At 38.9% G+C, this 23,452-nt stretch overlaps 1 protein-coding gene across 2 annotated transcripts in view; it reads right to left on the bottom strand.

Moving 5' to 3' along the window:
* SLC25A12 (solute carrier family 25 member 12) overlaps positions 1-23,452 on the bottom strand; it is a 91,235-nt gene that overhangs the window by 9,687 nt on the left and 58,096 nt on the right. For both annotated transcript variants that reach the window (XM_008138564.3, XM_028140975.2), the window contains 6 exons: positions 22,829-22,913; positions 17,312-17,393; positions 15,458-15,616; positions 12,332-12,384; positions 12,000-12,080; positions 468-608 (listed from right to left, as the gene is read on the bottom strand). In XM_008138564.3, the coding sequence (XP_008136786.1) occupies positions 468-608; positions 12,000-12,080; positions 12,332-12,384; positions 15,458-15,616; positions 17,312-17,393; positions 22,829-22,913 (601 nt within the window). The remainder of the gene's footprint in view (positions 1-467; positions 609-11,999; positions 12,081-12,331; positions 12,385-15,457; positions 15,617-17,311; positions 17,394-22,828; positions 22,914-23,452) is intronic.

A 23,452-nucleotide genomic window follows, 5' to 3' on the forward strand; every position in this document is an offset into this window, starting at 1 on the left:
TTAAAGGCCCGAATCCTACCAAAGTCGACTACTGTTTCACTGTGGTCAAATTATTAGGACAAAGAGAAGCTCCTACTGGGAAGATAACAATAGAGATAACTCAGACTCAAAATAAACATAAGACCATCTTGAAGTCCTAAACCAGCCAAAGACACCACCAAAGAAACTTTTCCCAAACCCGTCATCCAATAAAGGCTGAGCCTCAGCCAGCAGGTCTGCAGCCCGGCCCTGCCAGCAGCTTCACAAGAGCCTGCGGGTGACACCAGGAGCCGTGCTCGCATAGCCTCTGCCTCTGATGCACGTGTCCTGATTTTTCCTTTTGTTTGATTTTCTGCTCCAGGAGCTACCCTGCTGGACAAGACAGCTTTTGCATTTTGGGGGGGACAGTCTGGTTTCCACTTTCTTTCACATTCCTGTGGAGTCCATCACCACCTTTCTGTTGAGATAACCGGAGGGAATCTACCCACCTTATACAAACCAAAAAGTCCCAGGTCGCGGAGCACGTTGAGGGCACTGACCCTGGGTCCTGTGGTGATCTCCCCAGCCACCTGCAGCCGAATCTTTACTATCTCCAGTGGGTTGGTAAAGATGACCTGGGAGCCGCCAGCCTGCAGGCAAGGGAGGAGAGAGAAGCAGATTTCCAAATCAGAGCCTGACTGGCAGTGTAACAAGAAAAAATCCAGAAAAGCCTCTAAGTTGTACCACTTGACGTCTCCCTCCTCAACGGGAAACGAGAGCACGGCGCTCTGGCCAGTTCACAGGGATGGTCCCAAACTGCTCAAGCCAATCTATGGCTTGTTTGTACTTGAAATGTCAAGTGTTTCTCAGACCAGTCTTTCCAGGGTCAGCCCAGCTATATACAAAATGGCAAAACTAATAAACTCATTTGAACCCAAAAGTGAAGCCAGATGTGGCAGTGGGGAGCTCCGATGAGAGGGAAAGAGATGCTTGGTGTCTCTTAGGAACTGGAGCAAAAATTTGGATCTACAATGGTTTCTTTCCTCGTCTCAGCAACCATTCGCTTTCTTTAGCTCAGCCACCTGTTTCCACTTCCTTGGGTTGTAGAACAAGTAAAACAACGTTGCCCCACGGAGGTGCCTTAAGTGAGAGGGGAAGTCTCTTCTGGTTCAAATTCTAAAATGTATTATCCTGAGCAAATCTCTACACAGCAATGCCCACACAAAAGGAGAGAATTCAGTAAGACAATTTCAGTATTATTTCAACACAAAACCAGAAAAATTCTTCAAGGCAGAGCTGAGAAATGGAATCCCTAATTCCCATGAGTACAACACAGGCAAATCAAAGCCATGTCCACATCTCTAGTGCCTGGTAGAGATCTGAACTTGGATAATGAGAGGGTATTTGCATCTGAAATCCGTTAGCTAGTAGAGGGGGAAAAAGGAATGTTTAACAAAACTGTTACCAACTCCTTTTCTGGTTTTTGTAAGAAAGAATGTATATGTACATGGATATATAAAAATGAATACACTTATAAAAACTTAAATACATATCTCTATTCATGAAGTGAAAAAAGTCTCATTTGCACAGCTTCATTTCACCTGTAGCTATTTACATTATATACTCATAACCATATTTACATAATTATCTATAAAAACTAGAGGCCCGGTGCACAAAATTCATTCAAGGGGCTTGGCCCTCACAGCCACGGTGGCTGCCTCAGCCTTCGCAGCCCCAGCTTCGTCCAGAAGGTAGTCCGGAAGGATGTCCGGAAGGTCATTTGGCTGTCCGGTCTAATTGGCATATTATGCTTTTATTATTATAAAGGCGTAATATGTAAATCAACCGAATGATCGAACAGCAGAACACTGTCTGGACGACCTTACGGACGACACCACGCTATGACACGCACTAGCGCCAGGCCAGTCAAGGCGGGTGTGATGCAATTGATTGCAGGCCCAAAGAGGGAGGCCCAGGCTACCCGGCCAGTGGGCACTGCAGCAAGTGGGCAGGGCCTCCCTCTACGTAGCCATCGATCACAGAGCCCCACGATCGATCAATCTGCAGAGGGAGGCCCAGGCCACCTGGCTGGCGGCACTGTGGCAGGTGGGCGGGGCTTCCCTCTGCAGGACGATTGATCTGGGAGCCCTGCAATAGATGGCCCCACAGAAGGAGACCCGGGCCACTGGCCAGCAATGCTGTGGCGGTGTGCAGAGCCAGCCAGTGATTGCCCCGCAGAGGGAGGCAACCAGTGGCGGGAAAGGGGGGACAGCGCCACACAGATGGCAAGCAGTAGCAGCGGCGGGGGCGGGGCCAGCTGCCAGCAGCCAGAGGAAGGAAAGCCCCGATAGGCCCTGATCGCCAGCCAGGCCTAGGGACCCTACCAGGGGACCCCTTGTAAGAAGGCGCTGAGGAACACCTCCCCCGCCCCGTGCACAAATTTCATGCACCGGGCCTCTAGTATTATATAATCATAACTTCACTGCAATAGTATATCACATGTGAAACAGGAAATGTATGCCTCATTGGGACACTGTAACTCCATTCTATCTTCACTCACATTCATGTTCACTTTTCTAAATATCACAACTCTCCCAGACCTCCTTCCAAGGGGCACAAATAAGTCCCAGCCCATTCTCCTAATTGGCCTGGGGCTATAAAACCCCAACTACTCCAGTTCCAATCCTGACCCTTTACTCCCATAAACATCCACAACTGCCAACACTGACACTAGATTCCTTCCCCCTTCGTGGGAAGCTTATTGTCCTGGATTCCCCAGGGCCCTAATCCCCTTTTTGTCCACCAGGCGGAAGGGTGCAGCAATTTGCTGTCTGTCTCTGGGTTTTGTGCAACTCCCAACTCACACAATCCAGACCACTGGCACATAGGTCCCCGGGTGACCGACTGACCCAGTTTCACATGTTGATTTGCCTGTGTTTCTTTTACTCTGTTGCACTACAGGCAGGAGGAAACATTTCAATGTTTCAATCTAAGCAAACAATACTTTCAAAAGGATTGATGGGTGAAAAATTATGTTAACGTGATAATCCAAATAACTGCTCCTGTAGCTAGTATTAAAGACCAAACCAATTGATAAAGTTTGCTACTTCCTTGAAATCTCTTATTGAAATAATGGTTGCAAAGACTATCTTTGGGAAAATGTACTTTATGTTCTAAAGCAGATTAAAAAATAATAATAGAAACACAAATTTTTATTATAATCCCCAAAATCTGCCAGCACCAGACAATGTCGACGCCTGTTGCCACTTGTTAAATGTAGATATTATGTTTAAATAAATATAAAGCCCTTTTGTGGTTTTAATCATTAGTAAATGATCCCACAGAGCAGTAGTACTCTAACCAGCATTCCCCACCCGTTTCCTCCTCCTCTTCTCTCACAGACCCTTTTGGAAATAATTGCCAGTTTACTGAGATTTGCACTCCTCTAACAACTCTTCAAATTTCTTTCTGAGTGTAACAGGCTTCTTATAAGAACAGTACAATTAAGAGAAGGAAATGACTACATTTTAAAACAAACACATTAACTGTTGTATGCTTTGAAGACTTGTTACCCAGAACACATACTAGGAGCCATAGTGCATTGGACAGAACCACAAGACTAAACTCTAAATGAGCAGGTAGCAAGGCACACATCCACAAGTGTTTCACACCTATGTGCTCTACTACATTGAAGGAGAAAAACTGCTAACAATGCATAGTATGTATATGTTTTTAAAGTTAATATACATTTTTTAAAAACATTCTATAGTAGGCCTAGGAATATGTAGGCAAATATTACCCAGAAATACTGAATAATTTTAGAAAAAATAAAGATTGCAATTTGTCTTAAACTCTGAATATAACACTTAAAAGGAAACCTATATGGCAAATATGCCATCTCCTTTTTTAAACTCTGAGATTGATCACTATCTCATACATATTAAATTCAAGAGGGGGGAGGGGAAATAAAATCTTCAATTAATTCAACCACTCTGCTAAGCAATCTAGTAACAGAACTAGGATTATAATAATGTTATCACATCCTTAACTTAGTGTTTCCTCTCTGAGAAACAAATACAAGAAAATATCATTTCTCCTCTATTTCAGACTCTATTGATTATAAGTGATATCATTTATTTAATAACAGCTTTTCACAGAAAGGAAAAAAACACACAAAAAAACATGACACTGCTTACAGCAAACATCAACAGTGAATATACAAAATTTCAGAAGTGTAAAATTGTGAAATAAAAATATGGTAGCTTTTCATATTTTTATATACTATTATATACTTTTATATAAAGATGCTAATGTTTGCTATTTTGACAGCAACAAAATTAAACAGAAAAAAATGTAAATACTCAATAAGAAAAGAGTTAAGTAGAAACAATTAAATGCTCTTAATCAAGTAAAAGGATTTGGTAATATAATTGTGCCAATGACATAAACAGAACATAAAATATTAGGTACGTATTGATCACAAATATGTCAAAATTTACCAAAATTTTTAAAAATCAGAATGGCTTAGAGATGAAAACATTGGTTGCCTCCTGAAAAGAGAAATAACTGGGAGAAAGAATTTTCAAAGCACCACTGTACCTTTTAAATTCTGAATTAAATGAATGTATTAACTACCCCAAAACCAAACCAAACTAAAAAACCTCCCAGAAAATAAGAAACAGAACTGGTCTTAGAATCAGTGGCTTCTTTTAGAGACTAGGTCCTTTCTCACACATTCTTCTCTGTGGTAAATTAATTTATGTACATTAAACGCTTTTTAAAAACCAGTAAATGCCAGTTATCTGTGGATCCAAAGCTTTAAAAAAGCTTATCTACATCTTGGCAACTGTGAATAATGCTGCAATGAACAGAGGGGTGCATATATCTTTGCAAATAAATGTTTTTAAATTTTTCAGGTATACACCCAGAAGAGGGATTGCCGGGTCATATGGTAACTCTATTCTTAATTCTTTGAGGAAACTCCATACTGTTTTCCATAGTGGCTGTACCAATTTACATTTCCACCAGCAGTGAACGAGGGTCCCAATAATTTCTTTTAGAAAGCTTATCTACCTCTGTATATATGAACATCAACAAAATCTAGTCAAATATAGCTAGTGATTTGAAATAGACACCAAGATATATAAAATTTCATATTAAAGCATCATAACACAGCTACATGTCTTAAATGAACACTGTCTAATTTGACATCTTGCCGCTTCTGGTACTGATGCTTATATAAATAACAAACCAGTCTGCACAATACCTTTGTTGAGTTTTTTTCACTCACCAAATCACCAAATTAGCTTTTAATTCTCTAACTGCTAAATTTCCCTCTTCGAATTGTTGCTTATAATTTTGAGGAGAGGCAAGCCTTAATATTCAAACTGACTTAGATGTTTTTATTTTTCAGTATTGTCGTTTGTTTAGAACTGAAATACAAATGACACAATAAAAGGAACAAATTAATTTTGAATGAGAGTTACACATATACAACAGAAATGGAAAAATGGAAAAACTTCCATTTAATCTTGTGTCACTTTTTTTTTTTTAATGAGGAAATAAACCAACTAAAGCTGACAGCAAAAGTAAGGAGGAAAAGAATGCAATATTGAGATGTCACCACACCTCTGATGTGCCTGAGGCCACGGGGCTGCGCACAGGATTAGGCCTGTTCACCCTCCTGCCCTCACAATCCCACCCCAGGGCAGAGTCCACAAAGAGGCTGGCGACCTGGCCCTGCCTGTGCCAAGCCCCCTGTTTACTTCCTTCTTTGATCTGTTGTCTCCTATAATCTGCAACTATTTCCCTCCAACCACAAAATGTCTGAACAATTCATTACAAAGCCTTCCCTTACAGAGACTGATGAAAATCTTAACTTCAATTTATTAGTAAAGCCACAACAGCTCCTTGAACAGATGTACAAAATATGTGCACTTAAAATAACCAGATTCAACAATAAAGATAAACTAAAAAGTAAAATTAAAATAACCAGAAAACAAATAAAAGTCATAGAATCAGTTGTCACTAGGATTGCCAAAGAGGAATAGGAACGAACAGTGGCTGTATCACACAACATCAACCATAAACATTCTCAGACTTTTATAAAGCAGTGGGAAATGCTATGGTTCTTTCTAAAATAGTTTAGGACAGTGATAGTTTAAAGGGAATAAACTGCAATTTGCTCACTGCTGAGTGATGATATATGCCAGGGTATTAGGATATGAATAGATAAAACTACACCTACTCCTAACTAGGGTAAAGGAAGCATCAAAATTCCTATATACCCATCACAAGACACTTTGACATAAATGGACTTTCAACTTGTGTGCATAGGTATGTGTGTTCAGATAAGTATTCAAGCATACAGCTGGGACCACATGGATTCCTGGGATGGGAGCTGGAACTATTTCCAAACAGCTCTTCAGAGATGTGATAGCTCAGCTTGCTGAGGAGCATGCAGCATAGGAGGCTGGCCAGCTGTAAATCTTGGCTCGCAGGGTTAGTAAAAGCTCCAAGTGGACTTCTTGCTGCACCCAACATGGGGCTGTGTGTGTGCATGACATATGGAATGAAAGGAAGAAGCAGTAGAGAGTGGAAAGAGTCCAAGTTTGCCAGACTGTTGAACTATATTGCCATTAATTTGGTAACCTTGGATAGGTCATAACCTTTCCGTTTCTTGGTTTCCTAATATGACAACAGAGATCCCAACAACTGCCCTATCTCCCTAACAGAGCTCTCATGCGCTAACTAATTTGAGAGCACCATGCAAATTGAAAGCAAGATACCAGGGGAAAGAGTGAGTTCTTCAGGAGGCTAAGTTCACACAGGGCTAAGGAAACACCTGCAATGTGATGGATTTATACTAGCCCTTTGCTGAGCAATAAATACATTTGGAGTTTTATGACTTCTATCCATTCAGAAGTATACATTCTCTAAAGAGGTAATGGGACCAGTCAGTAAGTGCTCTAGTTAGAATTAACAACATTAAAACAGATACCAGAGAGATGTTTAGAAAAATTATATAGGTCAGTCCATTTAGACTTTCAAACTTCCTGCTCTGTTGACTTGAAAAGTTATTACATTTTTTCCACTTAAGTGCACAGATATATCTAACCACTATAGACACCATTGAGATAATTAAGAGAAAAGTCATAGACTGGAAAGAATATTGATAGCACATATATTTGCAAAGTACTGTCTCTATGATGTATTAAAGAACTACAAATCAACAATAAAAAATATGAATAACAATGAAAAACAGGCAGAAGACCTGAACAGATACTTCACAAAAAAAAGATACATGAATAGCCAATAAGCACATGAAAGATGCTTAATATCTTTAGGCTTTAGGGAAATGCAAATTAAAACCACAATATCATTTTCCACCAATTAGAATGACTAAAATTTTTTTAAAAAACCTAAAAACATGAAACATTGGTGACTTCGGTGAGGATGTGGAGTAACTGAATACTCTACACTACTGATCTCTATATATAAAAGCCTAAGCGACCGTTATGACTGAATGACTGGTCGACCAGTTGCTATGATGAGCACTGACCACTAGGGGGCAGACGCTTAATGCAGGAGCTGCCCCCTGGTGGTCAGTGCGCTCTCATAGCCAATCTCCCATGGCCAGCCAACATCCCCTGGTCCCTCCCCCTGGCCAGCAAACCTCCCACGGTCCCTCTCCTTATCCAGCATGCCCCATCTGGCAGCCAGCCCAGCCCAGTCCAGCCCTGATCAGGACTGGGCAAGATGGCCCCAATAGGCCCTGATCGCCGGCCAGGCCTAGGGACCCCACCCGTGCACGAAGTTCGTGCATTGGGCCTCCAGTAAGACTATAAAATGGTCCACACACTTCAAAACACCAACCAGCAGTTTCTTTCAATTTGAAAATACATCTACTTTATTATACTCTTAGATATTCATCCATGAAAAATGAAAGCATATGTCTTGAAAATACTGTTAAGCAAAATTCTGTCAACAATGAAAGAACACATTTTGTACGATTCCATGTATATGATATCTGAGAAGAAACAAAACTGGTGGCAGAAATCAGAACAGTGGTACCTGGGGGAGGGGAGGAGTGATTGACTGGAAAAAGGCATGAATGAATATTCTGGTGTAAAATGTTCTTTATCTTGTCTTGGGTGGTGACTTCATGGGTGTATACAATTGTTAAAACTCATTGAGAAGACTGACATCTAAGATCTGTTCATTTTGGTACATTAATTATACCTAAATTAATATATATGTATATTCAGGTATGTTAAATTTTTATTATGTATACTAGAGGCCCGGTGCACGAATTTGTGCATAGATGGGGTCTGGCCGGCACTCCCTGATTGGGGCCGATCGGGCCGGGCCAGCCAGGGGGGGGGGGCTGCGGGCAGTTGGCAGGCAGGCCCCATCCCCTGGTCGAACTCCCGTTTGAACTCCCGGTTGAGGGGACAATTTGCATATTAGCCATTTATTATATAGGATACCCATATAATAAAAAGGGAAGAAAGAAAAGCTGGTACAAACTTGAACAGGTTCATCTAGGTTTATTTTGATACATGGACAAGGCCCTGATTTAATTCCCCAAGGGAGCATTATAGAATAAAAAGAGTTGGTCTTAAAATAAAAATATTTGGGCTCACATGAAACCTGCAGCATATATTAACTGTGTGATGGGGTGAGAGAATTAGCCTTTCTGAGCCACTGTTCTCCATCTACCTATTTCATATCAGTGACAAGGTTTTTGTTTGTTTTTATTTTCTTAATTGATTAAAGTATTACATGTGTCCTTATCCCCCCATACCCTCCCACCCCCCACTCATGCCTTCAACCCCCTAGTGTCTGTGTCCATTGGTTATGTTTATACGGTATGCACACAAGTCCTTTGGTTGATCTCTCCCCGTTCCCCCCACCCTCTCCTACCTTCCCTCTGTGTTTGACGGTCTCTTGGGAAGGTTTTGATCAGGGGTCCTCAAACTTTTTAAACAGGGGGCCAGTTCACTGTCCCTCAGACCGTTGGAGGGCCGGACTGTAGTTTAAAAAAAACTATGAACAAATTCCTATGCACACTGCACGTATCTTATTTTGAAGTAAAAAAACAAAACGGCAAAAACACCCGCATGTGGCCCGCGGGCTGTAGTTTGAGGACGCCTGGTTTTGATATAGACATAAAACAAGAGTTTAATGTTCACAATGAAGATTCAAAATTTGAAAATGCGCACGGTTTATACTCCTGTTCCCAAAGGTTATATTGTATTTCTCGAGTGAGAAGTTCCATTGTGACTCCCTGCTGACCTCAGAAACAGAGAGCAGCTTTCATTTGCAATGAGAAAGTTAGAGTGAACAAAACTTCCATCTGGCTTAAAAAGGAATGTGTGTGTGTGTGTGTGTGTGCGCGCGCGCGCGCGCGCACATGCACGCACAGGTTCGCACGCGCATGCGTGTGTGTACACACATACACATGCACACAAGCATGTATATAAAAATATTAGAAGGAAATATACCAAAATATTGACAATAAAGAACTGTCATTTGGTAATATCACTGGTCAAGGCCAAAGACCCTAAAAAATTAAGGTTAAAAAACTATATATATATACAGTAGGTCCTCGGGTTACATCAGAGATCCATTCCTACAGTGTGATGTAATGCGATTTTCGCCGTAAGTCGAAACCCACCTACATAAGCACCTATGTCACTCACATGGAGCACATACACAGCAGTAATGAAGTGAAACAGTAAAAAACATTTAAAAGAAAGGTAACAATTCCTGACCTTTACTTGTGGTAAATAAATAATAAAAAACATAAAGCACATATGTACATACATCGAAATGACGGAACTTTTTTTTTTTATAAATAAATGGGAGATGGCGACGTAACCACGAAACAACGTACATCAAGACCGACGTAGCCCAAGGACTGTCTGTAAAAGCCTAAGCAACTGTCACTACCGATTGACCAGAACGACCAGTCGACCAGTTGCTATGACACGCAATGACCACCAGGGGGCAGACGCTCAATACAGGAGCTGCCACCGGTTGTCAGTGCGCTCCCACAGCCAACCTCTCGTGGCCGACCAGCGGTGTTGGCGTCCATTCCTTCCACGCCCAGTCCAGCAACTGTCGCCTTCTCTCCTGACTCCACTGGGGCCTTTGGGCCCCAAGCTGGGATGGGGAAGTGGGGGTGGGTGGCGGCGGATGCAACCCCTTTCCCAGGGGGCCAAAGGCCAGCTCCCTCCTTTGGGTCGGAGGCCAACCTGCTGCGCCCTGTTCCTCTCCACTGGCTGGCAGGCCCTGATCAGCCCAGGGTCCCCCTCCCCATCTCCTCTCCCCCCCCCCGCCCCCCCTACACCAGTAGGCCCCGATTGGCCCAGCCCTGATCAGCCTTGATTGCTGGCTAGGCCTAGGGACCCCACCTGTGCACGAATTTGTGCACCAGGCTTCTAGTGGTATATAGGCTCAAAGACCTAAATGTAAGAGCTAAAACTATAACTCTTAGAAGAAAACAGAGGTATAAATCGTTATGACCTTAGATTAGGCAATGACTTCTTAAATATAACACCAAAAGCTCAAATAACAAAAGAAAATATAAATTGTTCTTCATTAAAATCAAAGTCCAATTCTTCAAAGGACACAGTCAAGAAAGTACAAAAATATTTGGGGGGAAAAAATCTGATCTGAGACTCTAGATATATAAAAAAATCTTATAACTCAATAATAAAAGACAACCCAGTTAAAAATGGACAAAGAGCCCTATCTGGTTTGGCAAAGTGGTTAGAGCATTGGCCCAAGGACTGAAGGGTCTCGGGTTTAATTCTGATCAAGGGCATGTACCTCAGTTGCAGGCTCGATCCCCGGTCCAGATTGGGGCAGATGCGGGAGGCAAACAATCGATATGTCTCTCTCATATAAATATTTCTCTCTTTGTTTCTCCCCTTCCCTTCCACTCTCTCTAAAAATCAATGGGGGAAAAAATCCTCAGATGAGGATTAACAACAACAACAAAAAAAGTGAAAAAAAATTCTACATACATTTTTCCAAAGAAAATAGACAAAAGCAGATAGATAAATGCCATATGCATGAAAAGATGTTCAACATGGGCATGCATGCAGGTGCGTGTGCACACACACTAAGCCACCTCTTCCACAAGAACTTTGGTTGTAGAGAGGTGAGGACCCACGTATGTGCCAGGCTGATAACACTCATCCAGGAGAATCCAGAGCAGCCTCTCTCTGACCCTCAGGGCATCTTCTCTGAATTAAAAACTACAAAGGTCAGTGACCTCATCACCTCAGGTTCCACATGCAGCTGAGGAGGGTTTAGCCAAGATTTTCAGCTAATTCAACTGAAAGTTATTAAGGGTTTCAGGGACAAAATGGACTAAGTGTGTCTTAAACAAATCACATAATGTATTACCAAATGTGAAATGAACACCACAATATTAGTTTAGCTGCATACTTAGATTTGAGAATTGGTCTAAATCCAATGTCACATTCCCACTTTAGATAGAAACCTTTGTGCGCTCTCTAAGTAAATATAATCTGAACCTCTGCGTTCAGAACTGTTCACAGCCTCAACAAAGTTATGGTTGTTTGCTGTATCCTCTGACCCCTAAAGAAGAACAATTATAAGTATACCACAGTGGATTATTCAGTCCTACACCTAAAATATAATGGCCCAATTAATTCATCATCTCATACTTACAGTAACAGTCAATATAAATGTATGGTAACTCTCTCCACTACTACTATTTACTGTGATATTTAAGAAGAATCAGAATTAGAACTTCAAAAAGTGTGGAAGGTAATGTTTCAGGAGCTTTTAAGAGACTGAGCTGACAAAACACTACCTGTTTTCTGCACTTAAAACCAGTTAGACTACTATGCAATGAAATTTAAAAGTCACCCCATATGATCACTGAGAAAATCTGCTTAGAATCCCTTGAGTTGAGAGAGAATGTCACTCAGATATCATATCTAATGTGCAAGAAAGTTAAAGGAACATATTTGCCATGAAAAATGTCTAGTATTAATACGTACACAACCTCCAGCAAGGATTTCTGCAAAAAGTGGAATGGAACCATCTCTTGTGGTGAATTTGTCCCGAACAAAATCATTAACCTAATTAGAAAGAGAACATCAGTTAACCAGAATTAACATCAGTTAACCATAATTTCCTCTACTAATATGTTATTGGTTTTACAAATCAGCAAAATATTTGTCTCATAAGATGAAAAATTATCAAATGTCTACATATAAATTTAAAATTTTACAAATGCCTTGATAGTGTGTCAGTCTCAGCAGTAACAGTTTTCATTTTGGCTTAATGATAATCTAAACAGACAACATAAATTTAATGGAAAAAAACTTACGGTCAGTTTAATAGCCTTTTCTGGAGCAACCCCTATAAGTTGTGGTATCAGGCCTGGGTAAATGGAAAGAATTGTTAGCAATATAGATGTACTAGACATGAATAAACAAGCCCAAAAAGAAATGGTTTTCTCCATGTTTCTTACCCATAGAACACTTCAGGGTTTTTAATAAAATGGGGAAAATGGATTATCCTAAAAACTCTGTATATGTATATAATAATTATTTATGTCAAATGTAATGTTATGCTTTCTTGAAGCTGTAAATCCTTCTCTTAAGCATGCTTCCTTTAAAGCCTAGTTATCTAACACCTCCCAAAAAGCGCATGAGGAAGGAATGGAGCCTCTGGATCTTCTCTATACTGGAACACCGCCAACAACAATGTAACAAAATCCCCTCCCTTTACAACCAATAGCATACAAACACAGACATTGTAGAGAAGCCAATGTTGTATGCTTGGAAAAGCTCTGCAAAGCTGTTAAGTAGACCCAGATTTTGCCACAAATGATGCTACCTATGGAATAGCATACAGTGGCTTGGTCATTATAGAATACCAACTCCCATAATTTTCTCTTTAGAGAAACCTAGAATTCAGTACTCATTTATTTAAAGGGAAGCCAAAACTGCACAGAAAAACAGTTTTATGTATCATTTAATCAGTATCTTCTACAAACAAAAAAACATGCCTACTGTATTCTTATTTACTAATATATGTCAAACTAAAGACATTTCAAAAGAATCCTCTTAAAACAAAGGAAATTATTATTCTTAGAAAGTTAAATTTCCCAGGCTGGCTGCAAACGGGAAAAGAAAAATATACATAAACAATTCAACATCTGTAGATATTCATAGGGCTCAGCTTTCTAAAGCACACAGATTACCCAAATTGTTAGCATACATTTTTTGCATACATTTTTAAAGATGCTAACAATAAACATTTTATATCCTTTAAATCACCCAGCCAAGGGGTAGTTATGTATGTGTTTGCATGCTCACTGCTGATCTTAAGCCTACTTTGAGGACACTGCTGAGTGATTTTCTATGAGTTGAGAGCCAGCAAGTAATCATACATATGGCTACTGTCAGTCAAACTGAATTATCAATGACAAACACAAATCTGCACACACCTTTAATGGATTGCAGACTGATTTAAAAGAATAAATCAGCAGATGGCAGTCTTAACTTTCTAACCCTCATGATTACCAGGCCCTATTACTTTTAGTCTGACTCCCATACAACTATGTCAGCATGTGTATTTGTTTTACAACTAGCCTCAATAAGGCTCATGGAATTTTAATAAAGTACTGATTTATGTCATTTTATCATTGTTGCCTGCAATGAAATGTAGGCTTATCTGTCAACAATTTTGTCAATCATCTGACAGAATAATGGACCAGTTCTAAGCAATATATGACAATCTCAATAATCATAGTGTTCACATACAGGATTCCTACAATCTTCTCCCTAATACAAGAGTCTCTCATTTAAAGGACTGATTTTATCAGCTCGTATTCTGAATAAAACTAACAACCACACTACTTCCTCCCCCATACAACTTGCTATATCTGACTCATTTAATTAACATGACATCTCTCACAAATGAAATCTTCGGTAAGCATCCATTGAGAAGGCTAAACTGTTAGTATATATCTAGGTTCCTTTTAATACAGGACATTCTCTTTATAAGTATACCAAGGAGGAAGAAAGGTCATTATTCAACAAAAAACGATTTAAAATGTCAAAGAAATAAGTACCATTCAATCCTCAGATTCCCTGTTAAATAATATGTAGGTGTGCAGGGTTTAATACCATTTAAAACAAGCATTCGTATGCACAGATCTGGATTCCAGACAATGCATAAGTCTTCCACAGAATATTTGCTATACATCGAGAATTTAGAGAGGCTAGAGGTTTGAGTATTTGAGCAAAATTAATTACACTCATTCTCAGGAGCAGGGTATTTGAGCCTAGTTTTCAGAACACGCTCTTATTCACAACACTCTCTTACAATGCCAAAAATGAACATCTTCCTGACCCTCTCTTTCACACATAAGTGTATCAGAGCTAGATTTTTCACTGAAAGTCTGCACATGATGCTAACCAGAGGTGTTTTTCTCCTGTCCATGAACATAAAGCTTTGTTCAGCCTGGCCTTTCTTTCCAAGGAAGAGGTTCTAAGCCAAACAGTTCAACAGAGCTCAGAATGAGCTAGGGATTAATGAGACTGTGTGTGCAAACAAACAAGTACAGTAAATTACATAAATGCCCTGGACTTAGGCATGTAGAGTGTATTTTCAAAGAATTCCAAGTGGCGCCCAAAGGGATTAAAAAATTAATCTCCTTCCCAAAGGAAACCCTAAATTCTAATGTGAAAACATGTACATGAAAGTCATTCCCTCTCCAAAGAGAACAAGTTCTTACAAAGCCGACGGAGTGAAGAGAATTCTGCATGGGGCTGCTGCCTCTAGGCCAACAGCACCGTGCTCAGCCTAGAGGTGGTGGTAACGTTTCCTGCAAAAGAAAATCTCTCTGCTTTCACTCAATGCCTCTGAACTATGGGGAGGAAAGGAACAAAAATGAGACTTGGAGCCACAAGGTTTTCTTTTCTTTGTTAAACTTCAGATGACTCAGTGAAAAAGACTTATGAATGGTCTCTGTGGAGGAGACAAAAACATTGGATATTTCTTTCAGTTGAAACAAGTGGATAGATGGTAAACTTACCTCCAGGTGGCAGCCTGGCTTCTACTTCAGAGAAGAGGCGTATTTCTCCTCTCTCACTCTTTGAGAAAAAAAGCTCTCTATTTCTTAGCCATCACCACTGTATTCCACCTGCATACATGTGCCTTAGTTTGTAAAGCACAGTGACCACAGACCCATGATAGGACAAACAGGATTTGGATTCCGAGAAATAGAAATAGCAGGAAGAAGAAATGAAGACCTTGTTTGCAGACTACTATTGCTAGTTATCAACAAAAATGTAAAAAGAGAAATGAACAATGGGAATACAAAAGGAGAAAAACAACTCTAGTCTGGGCAGGCTACACTTTGGTTTTCATAACAAGTGAGTTAAAACTTGCTTCTGGTGAGATAAAAATCACTAACTTCTGCAGCTGAGATTTGCTTACTCACCCCGGTAGAGTCCAAAGAAGCCCTCATAACGCAAGACTTTCTTAAAACAGTCAAAGCTGTTTTTATACATCAGCTCTCCCACCACAGAGCCAGTGCCACGCTGGTTTTGCATGCGGGTCTTCACCAGATCTATAGGATATACTGCAGTGGCTCCCACAGCTACAAATAAAAGAATTTTGAGGCATAAAAGAGAGCACAATTAAATGGAGACTCTATAAGGACAACAAATCTCATCTCAAAGGACTAGAAAATAAAAAATATATTTTCTCACAAGAGACTTTGTTATTTTTCCTCCCATACACAGCTGAACCACACAGGCTAGCAACCACTGGATCCATAAATACAGCTGCTTCAGGGAACAACTGCAGTGGGTTTTCAAGTCATCACCAACATTAGACAATCAACACTCAATTTTCTATAACATTAAACTATTATACGTAACATATTTTTAAAAAACAACGTATTTCTTGATATTTCCCATTAAATGCTTAAATATACCAGTTACTCCTTAAAATGACAATATATGTACATGTAAGTGACTATAATTTAAAATTTTAGTTTACTAAAGCATTTTGGTATATTAAGTTTAGTTACAACCATAATACTGAAACCAAATCTCAATATAATCCTACCCCTACGTACAGAATTTGTTTTTTTTTAAAAAAGACCAGTGTCTTGTGTCCATTGGTTGTGTTTATATGCATGCATACAAGTCCTTTGGGGTGGGATGAGGGCATGTGACAGGGGGTAGGGGAGGCTGGGGGAAGGTCAATGGGGAAAAAAAAGAAGATATATGTACTACTATATGTAGTACTTTAAACAATAAAATAAAATTAATAAAAAAATATAAAAAAGACCAGGCTTTAGGTTTCTCAGGGACTAAAAAATTTGTAACATGAACTAGAACAGGCGTCCTCAAACTACGGCCCGCGGGCCACATGCGGGCGTTTCTGCCATTTTGTTTTTTTACTTCAAAATAAGATATGTGCAGTGTGCATAGGAATTTGTTCATAGTTTTTTTTTTAAACTATAGTCCAGCCCTCCAACGGTCTGAGGGACAGTGAACTGGCCCCTGTTTAAAAAGTTTGAGGACCCCTGCACTAGAGCATTATATTTTTCAATTGTTGAAAACCAAAACATGCTTTGCAACTTCTAAAACTGAGATTGAAAAGAAAAAATAATAGTTTCATCAGTTCAGGCTTGTTTGGGAAAATCCTAAGTATTTTAATCACACCTGATATGTTTTTATCATCAAAGCAATTTTAGATTCTACACTATTTCTATGCAGAGATTTAAGCAGAAAGAAAGAAAAAAAAAAAACACACACAAAATAGTCTTGAATTTTGCCCAGGAGCAGGCAGGGGAGGTTTATTTTAGCAAATAAGCTACTAGTCCAGATAGTCTTCAACTAGTAAAAGGGAAGAGGAAAAGAAACAAGTAGAGAAACAAAAGTGAATCACTTTGAGAGGTTGTTTTATTTCCTAAGGTTCTGGGATTTGTACCCCAAATCTTGATTTCCTACCTGCCCTCACTCCCAACACCAGAAACACAGTCTTATTCTCCATGGCTTTGTACTGGCTTTAACCAGTATAATTAAGGTGAGTGCAGCACTGCATCCAAGACTTTCACATTATGACAGAGGTTTTGTCCTGAAGACCGACTGGAGCCAGAGGGGCTGTGGCCATGCTATGACAAGTCCTCTGATCAGAGGTAAAAAAATAAAAAATGCTTCAGAAGGCCCTGCAGCCGTGACCCACGGGAACAATGAACTGCACTTTTGCTGATCTTTCCCGGTCTAGTGAGATAATATTACATGATCACAAGCTTGAAACAGCACACAGACACATCACTCACCTCCAGCAACTGAGCCCAGAGTGAATCTGTAAGCAGACTCGGCAATCTGGAGCCAGACAGACCTGCCTACACCATGAGATTGCTGTGGGGTAAAAGAAAACATGTAAAAAAAAATGGAAAAGCATACAGCAAACCAAAAAAGCTACAATAGCTATTTTAAGATTTGAAAATGTATACCTGTGTTATTGGCATTGAAAAACCATATCCAGCCAAAGAGACACCGTTACTTCCCCCCCCCTTTTTTTTTTTACAAACCTATTAATACCTCATTTATCTGCTATTGGGAAATACACTATCATTTTACTGAAGTGAATAAATATTTCAAGTATGACATCTCTCTCCCATTTTTTACATTAACCAAGTTAAAACTTTAAACCTTTCTAAAATGTACAAACACTATCTTGATTCGTAGATCAGAGACTATTGATCATAATCTACCATCTCTAATGACTGGAGGTCATCATATTCATATGTCCATCACTTACTGCATTAAGATCTGACACAGCTGTCTGTGCTATCTGCCCATGCCTGATAGCTATTACCTCTTCTACCAACAGCCTCCTAGTTTGATTTTGCCACCTCTCATCTGTGAGGGCTGGAGAAATCACATAATTAGGATTGTTATGATTTTATGCAAAGCAATGTCAAGGACTTCTCTTTTAGGATAAAGTGAAAACCTTTAATAACTACTATTTCTAGAATCAGAGTCTTATTTCTGGCTTTGCAGCTCAATCACTGAGGCTACTGCTCGATAAGTGTAGTATTTCTGACTTCAGCTATTGAGCATTTCCTCTCCTAGACCTATGTATTCCCCAACTGCATAAAGAAAATACCTAAGGGGCTTTAAAAAAATAAATCCCTGGGGCCCGGGGTTTATATATTTTTAAAAGGTTTCAAATTATTCTGCTATGTAGTCAGGTTGAGAACCACTGTCCTAGCCACATTTATGGTTCTAACATAAAATCTATGATGATAATAAAGGAAAGGGGGAAACCCTGTTGTGATTCAGAATGCTATTTCATTGATGTCCTCCAGCATAAAGAATTTGAAATAATTTGCCTATATTAGTGTATCTGTCTTGTTCTTTAATGTTTTCATTATGAAATAGCAGGTATTGAACAGTCTGAAATGAAGCTATAAAATACTTGCTTTGTTACAAAGAAAATGAAAAATATTAACTTGAAATGAGGTTTTTAAAACAGCATAATAAAAAAAAGTTTAGATACTCTTATTAGAATAATTTAATGGAGAGGGAATCCATGCCTAAAATCTAGAAGGAAAAAAGTAAACTAGTCTACTCTGATTTGCTTTCATCTGTACAATCTCTGAATATGCTTCAGTTAGTTTTTTTATATGTTGACTAAACACAGTGAGGCTAACCTGTTATTTCTTGTTGTTTTTTTTTAAATATATATTTTTATTGATTTCAGAAAGAAGGGAAAGGGAGAGAGAGATAAAAACATCAATGATGAGAGAGGATCATTGATAAGCTGCCTCCTGTGCACCCCCTACTGGGGATCGAGCTCACAACTAAGGCATGTGCACTGACTGGGAACTGAACTGTGACCTCCTGGTTCATAGGTCAACACTCAACCACTGAGCCATATGGGCCAGGCTAACCAGTTATTTCTAATACTCTGTTTCAAAGACAAAATATAGTTGAAAACAAATGCAGTCTGTATCTTCAAGGTAAAGATTATGTTTAATATCACATTGCTTGAAGAAATTTAAATAACATTTTGACTTAAATTTTATAATATTTTAAAATCAATGTGGCCGAAACCGGTTTGGCTCAGTGGATAGAGCGTCGGCCTGCGGACTCAAGGGTCCCAGGTTCGATTCCGGTCAAGGGCATGTACCTTGGTTGCGGGCACATCCCCAGTAGGGGATGTGCAAGAGGCAGCCGATCGATGTTTCTCTCTCATCGATGTTTCTAACTCTCTATCCCTCTCTCTTCCTCTCTGTAAAAAATCAATAAAATATATTTTAAAATCAATGTGGTTGTTATGCTACTTATTAAACATATAGCATATGTTTTTAACTTCTAAAAACATGCACATAAAACTTTTTCCCAAAATTAGAATTTTTCAATACAAAACTGGGTGAAAATAAACCGCATTCTTACATATTATGAATTATTTTCAATCATGTCTCCTCTCAATAGAATATGTTGAACTAAAACTCATAGAATAAAAGGGCTATAATCGCAAATAAGAGACAAGAAACCACTAATTCCCTTTTTCATATAAAAGGTTTGTCCTGTATTCAACCACAAATGTTTTCTTTATACTCTCTTCCTTTAAAAAATGTTTATAAGCCCTACAAAATCCTATGAAAACTGAAGGATTATACTATGCTTTAATTCTTAGCTAAAAACAACTCTAACTATAAATGCCCAAATGCCTTTTGAAAGAAATGTTGCCTCCGCCTTTATTAAATAGCACTTAAAAAAAAAAAAAAAGCAAGCACTATATGGTTACTAAGGGTTCTTTTTTGGGCTCAGCTATCACTATAACTTACGGTTCACTTTTATTCAGGTATGTAAATTAATGTAATTAATGCTATGGATTTCACATCATGAATATTCATAAGTAGAATGCTACTGTAGCTGTCATCCCTATTAATGGCTGTGTACAGAATTTTTAGCATTTAGGCTGAAAGAAAATACTTAGCACTAAGAAGATTGCCTACCGTGAGCAAATGGGCCAAAGGAAAAGGTGCTCTTTCCCTTAAGGTTATGATTATGATCTTGAAGGTGATATTTAACAAGATTGTTTTTCAAAGCAAAATAAAAGTGGGACGCCCTAACCGGTTTGGCTTGGTGGACAGAGCGTCAGCCTGAGGACTCAAGGGTCCCAGGTTTGATTCCGGTCAAGGGCATGTACCTTGGTTGGAGGCAGCTGATCGATGTTTCTCTCGCATCGATTTTTCTAACTCTCTATCCCTCTCCCTTTCCTCTCTGTAAAAAATCAATAAAATATATAAAAAATAAACAAAATAAAAGTGGGACATCTTTAAGAAAGAGAGACAGCATCTTAAGTGATTTTTAACCTGCTCCCTAAGTATATGCATATGATAAAAAGTGATAGAGATCTCATTTGGAGAAGAGAGAGTTCTTTTGCTTTTGTTGCTACATGTATTCTCATCCTTTAAATGAGAATTGGATAAGACAAGATCATGTCAGTTAACAAGTCAAGCAACCTGTCCTAACCAAGCTGCTTCATGTAGTGTGCCAGTCCAATAAAGAGAACTGCCTCTTCCACGTGGCACACTATTAATGGGTAGGAGAAAAGGAAGAAAAAACTTTTACTTCTATTGAGTTTTTTTAAAGAGGTGTTTTAACAATAATTTACAGGGAAAATAGACTTGAAATCTTCATTTTTTATTTCTCTATTTCTAAACCTCAGCAATAAGACTACCCAACCTAACTGATGTGGGAGATGGAAAACAAACAGACTCCGGGGCTCTTCCTTTGAGGACAATGCAAGAATAGCCAGGAGCTCTGCCTGTTCTCAGGAGATTCCAGATCCTTGTGCCATCCTACTGGTTAGAGAAAAGGCAGAGCAGACACTCCAGCACCACTCTGGATGTCAATCAGAAATCAGGAAGAGAGGAGAAGGTGGCGATTTTTATCACTACCCATTAGCTAGCATCTAACAAGACCTTTGAGGCCATCACGCCAGCATAAAAGCATCAGCGCTGCCCACTGAAGGCAGGCAAATCACCATCCAATCTGTCTACAAGAAAAATTACACCAATAGCAGAATTGTATCACCTTCCTAAAGACGAAGAAATATGAAGATTAAATTAGGGTGCCAGAGATAACAAAAACAGCTTTCAGATATGACTTGTAGGAAAATTGCTAGAGGCGAGAGAGTCAGGTAAAATGAAAAGTAAGAGCAGCAGAAAGGCTGAGAAAGGAGGAATGAGTTGGGATTTTTAAATTCATTACACTGTCTTTAATAAGCTAAATGAAATATTCCATAATTATAAATATAAGGACACCCTCAGGGAAAGCTATATTAATAGACATGTAACACTGAAAAATAGCTCCTTTTGCAATGCAATTTTTCAAACTTCAAGGAAAATTTTTATAAATGTACACTATAAAATTAAATTCAATAAGAGCTCTTTCATTTAAATATTTCAATGTCTCAACTTTTTAATAATTTTATTAAATTTCATTATAAATCAATGAATTGAAATAAATTCATCTATTTTTTAAAGGATCTGAGAACTTATAATAGAAATAAACTTTGGCAGCAGCAGATAAGGGGTTTTTGCTACTAAAAAAGCTAAATTGCAATGGGTTACAGATATATTTTAATCTGCAGGAAGCTCTATTACACACCAAGCAAACAAAGTATTAACACAAAATGTAGATATAAAAGTATTATTTTCCATTTTCAATTTACTTAGCAGAATATAAAAGTTCTTGTTTATTATGCAAAGTAGATCTGGAAATTCTAATTCATTTCAAAGGCAGAATCATCATTTCATGGAGCTCAAGTAGAAGTAAGATTTCCTACCAAAACTCCCCAGGGTACCACACTTATAAGCCTTGATCTTTCACTAGCACGTCGGGCTAGTTCACCAGAGTGGCAGCACTGAAAATAGGTGGACTCGGGCTCTTTCTGTGGCATGCCCATTCAGCTTCTTTATTCCCTCCTTCCTTGTCTTCTGTCTTCTTTGCCCCATGATGTCCCTATGCCTCCTAGCCTCATAGGGCATCACAATCTCCTAAGGTATCAGGGACACAGGTCTCATGTCTGTGAGAGCAGGGAAATACCAAGAGGACAAGCAATAGCCCTCCTAACCTCACTCCCCACACAAAGCCACGAGGCTTCCACCAACTGCGACAGAAGTGGGAGTTTCCATTTAAAACAAGACTCATTTAAAAAATGTTCTATTTCATTCTTCAAGGCAATATCATGGGGTTTATTTTCCTACAAGATAGTATTTTTGAAATCAGAAATGGGGCTATTTTAACTTTATAGGACTCAGAGCTATTAATTTAATCATCCTTAATATTTTAAATAACTAATATTTTATAAAAAATTTAACAATCAAGGTTTTCTCTCTAGTTCATTAGTTAGTTTTCCTGTGCTACTGTTGTAATCTGTAAGGTATAATATCAGTGAAAGATTTATTAGAGGAATTTTTGTATTTTGAAAACCCTATAAATATCAATTTAATGATACAAAATGAACTTAACACTAATCTTTAAATGTGACTAGACAAATTCAGACTGCTAATTCTATAGAGAAGAAAGGCAAGCCCATGTGTGTTTGCACTCTAATTTTCCTTATGTTAATAAGCTAAAAGACAAGCCACAAACATAAATCAGTTACTCCATAAAAATAGGAGAGGGTCACAGTTCTGTAAAGGTAATCTTTGACCTAGGTAAAATCTCTTTCTGGTAAGTTGTTTTTAAATTTCACCATTCAGAAGCTCTAGGCTGTCAAGTACATACAACTCCAGCACTTTTTAAGGTGATTCTATTTATGAGACACCTACCTGTCTTTGAAGTTCTGCCAGGTTGTAAGGTAAGGCCCCCTCAGCCAACGGGGCTATTCTCTCAATATCTGCCAAAGTCAAGCGCCTTCAGGCAAAAATATGAAAAAGAAAGAACTGTTAGACACCAACAAACTCCTCAAACTAAGATAATCTTTCTTTTAAAAAAAAGAAGAAGAAGAAGGGGAGGCGAGAACTATGACTTAAAAACAGCATTTCTCGCCCAGCCAGCATAGCTCAGTGGTTGAGCATTGACCTATGAACCAGGAGATCACAGTTTGATTCCTGGTCGGGACATATGCCCAGACTCGATCCCAATATGAGGCATGCAGGAGGTGGCCAATCAATGATTTTCTCTCATCACTGATGTGTCTATCACTCCCTCTCCCTTCCTCTCTGAAATCAATAAAAAAAATATGTTTTTTAAAAAATAGATCATAGTGAGAAAAAAAGAACTTGCTTGGCACAACATAAAGCAAAAGATTGCAGATAAATATTGTGGAGTATACATATTTAATAAGACTTCAATGTAGATATTAAAAGTAAAGAAATAATTTCTGGCAGAAGCAAAGTATAGATGTTGACAGTTCGTACATACTACATGTATTCTCTTAGTATACATACTTA

The sequence above is a fragment of the Eptesicus fuscus genome, chromosome 11 (genome assembly GCF_027574615.1).
Source record: "Eptesicus fuscus isolate TK198812 chromosome 11, DD_ASM_mEF_20220401, whole genome shotgun sequence".
NCBI classification, from domain to species: Eukaryota; Metazoa; Chordata; class Mammalia; order Chiroptera; family Vespertilionidae; genus Eptesicus; species Eptesicus fuscus.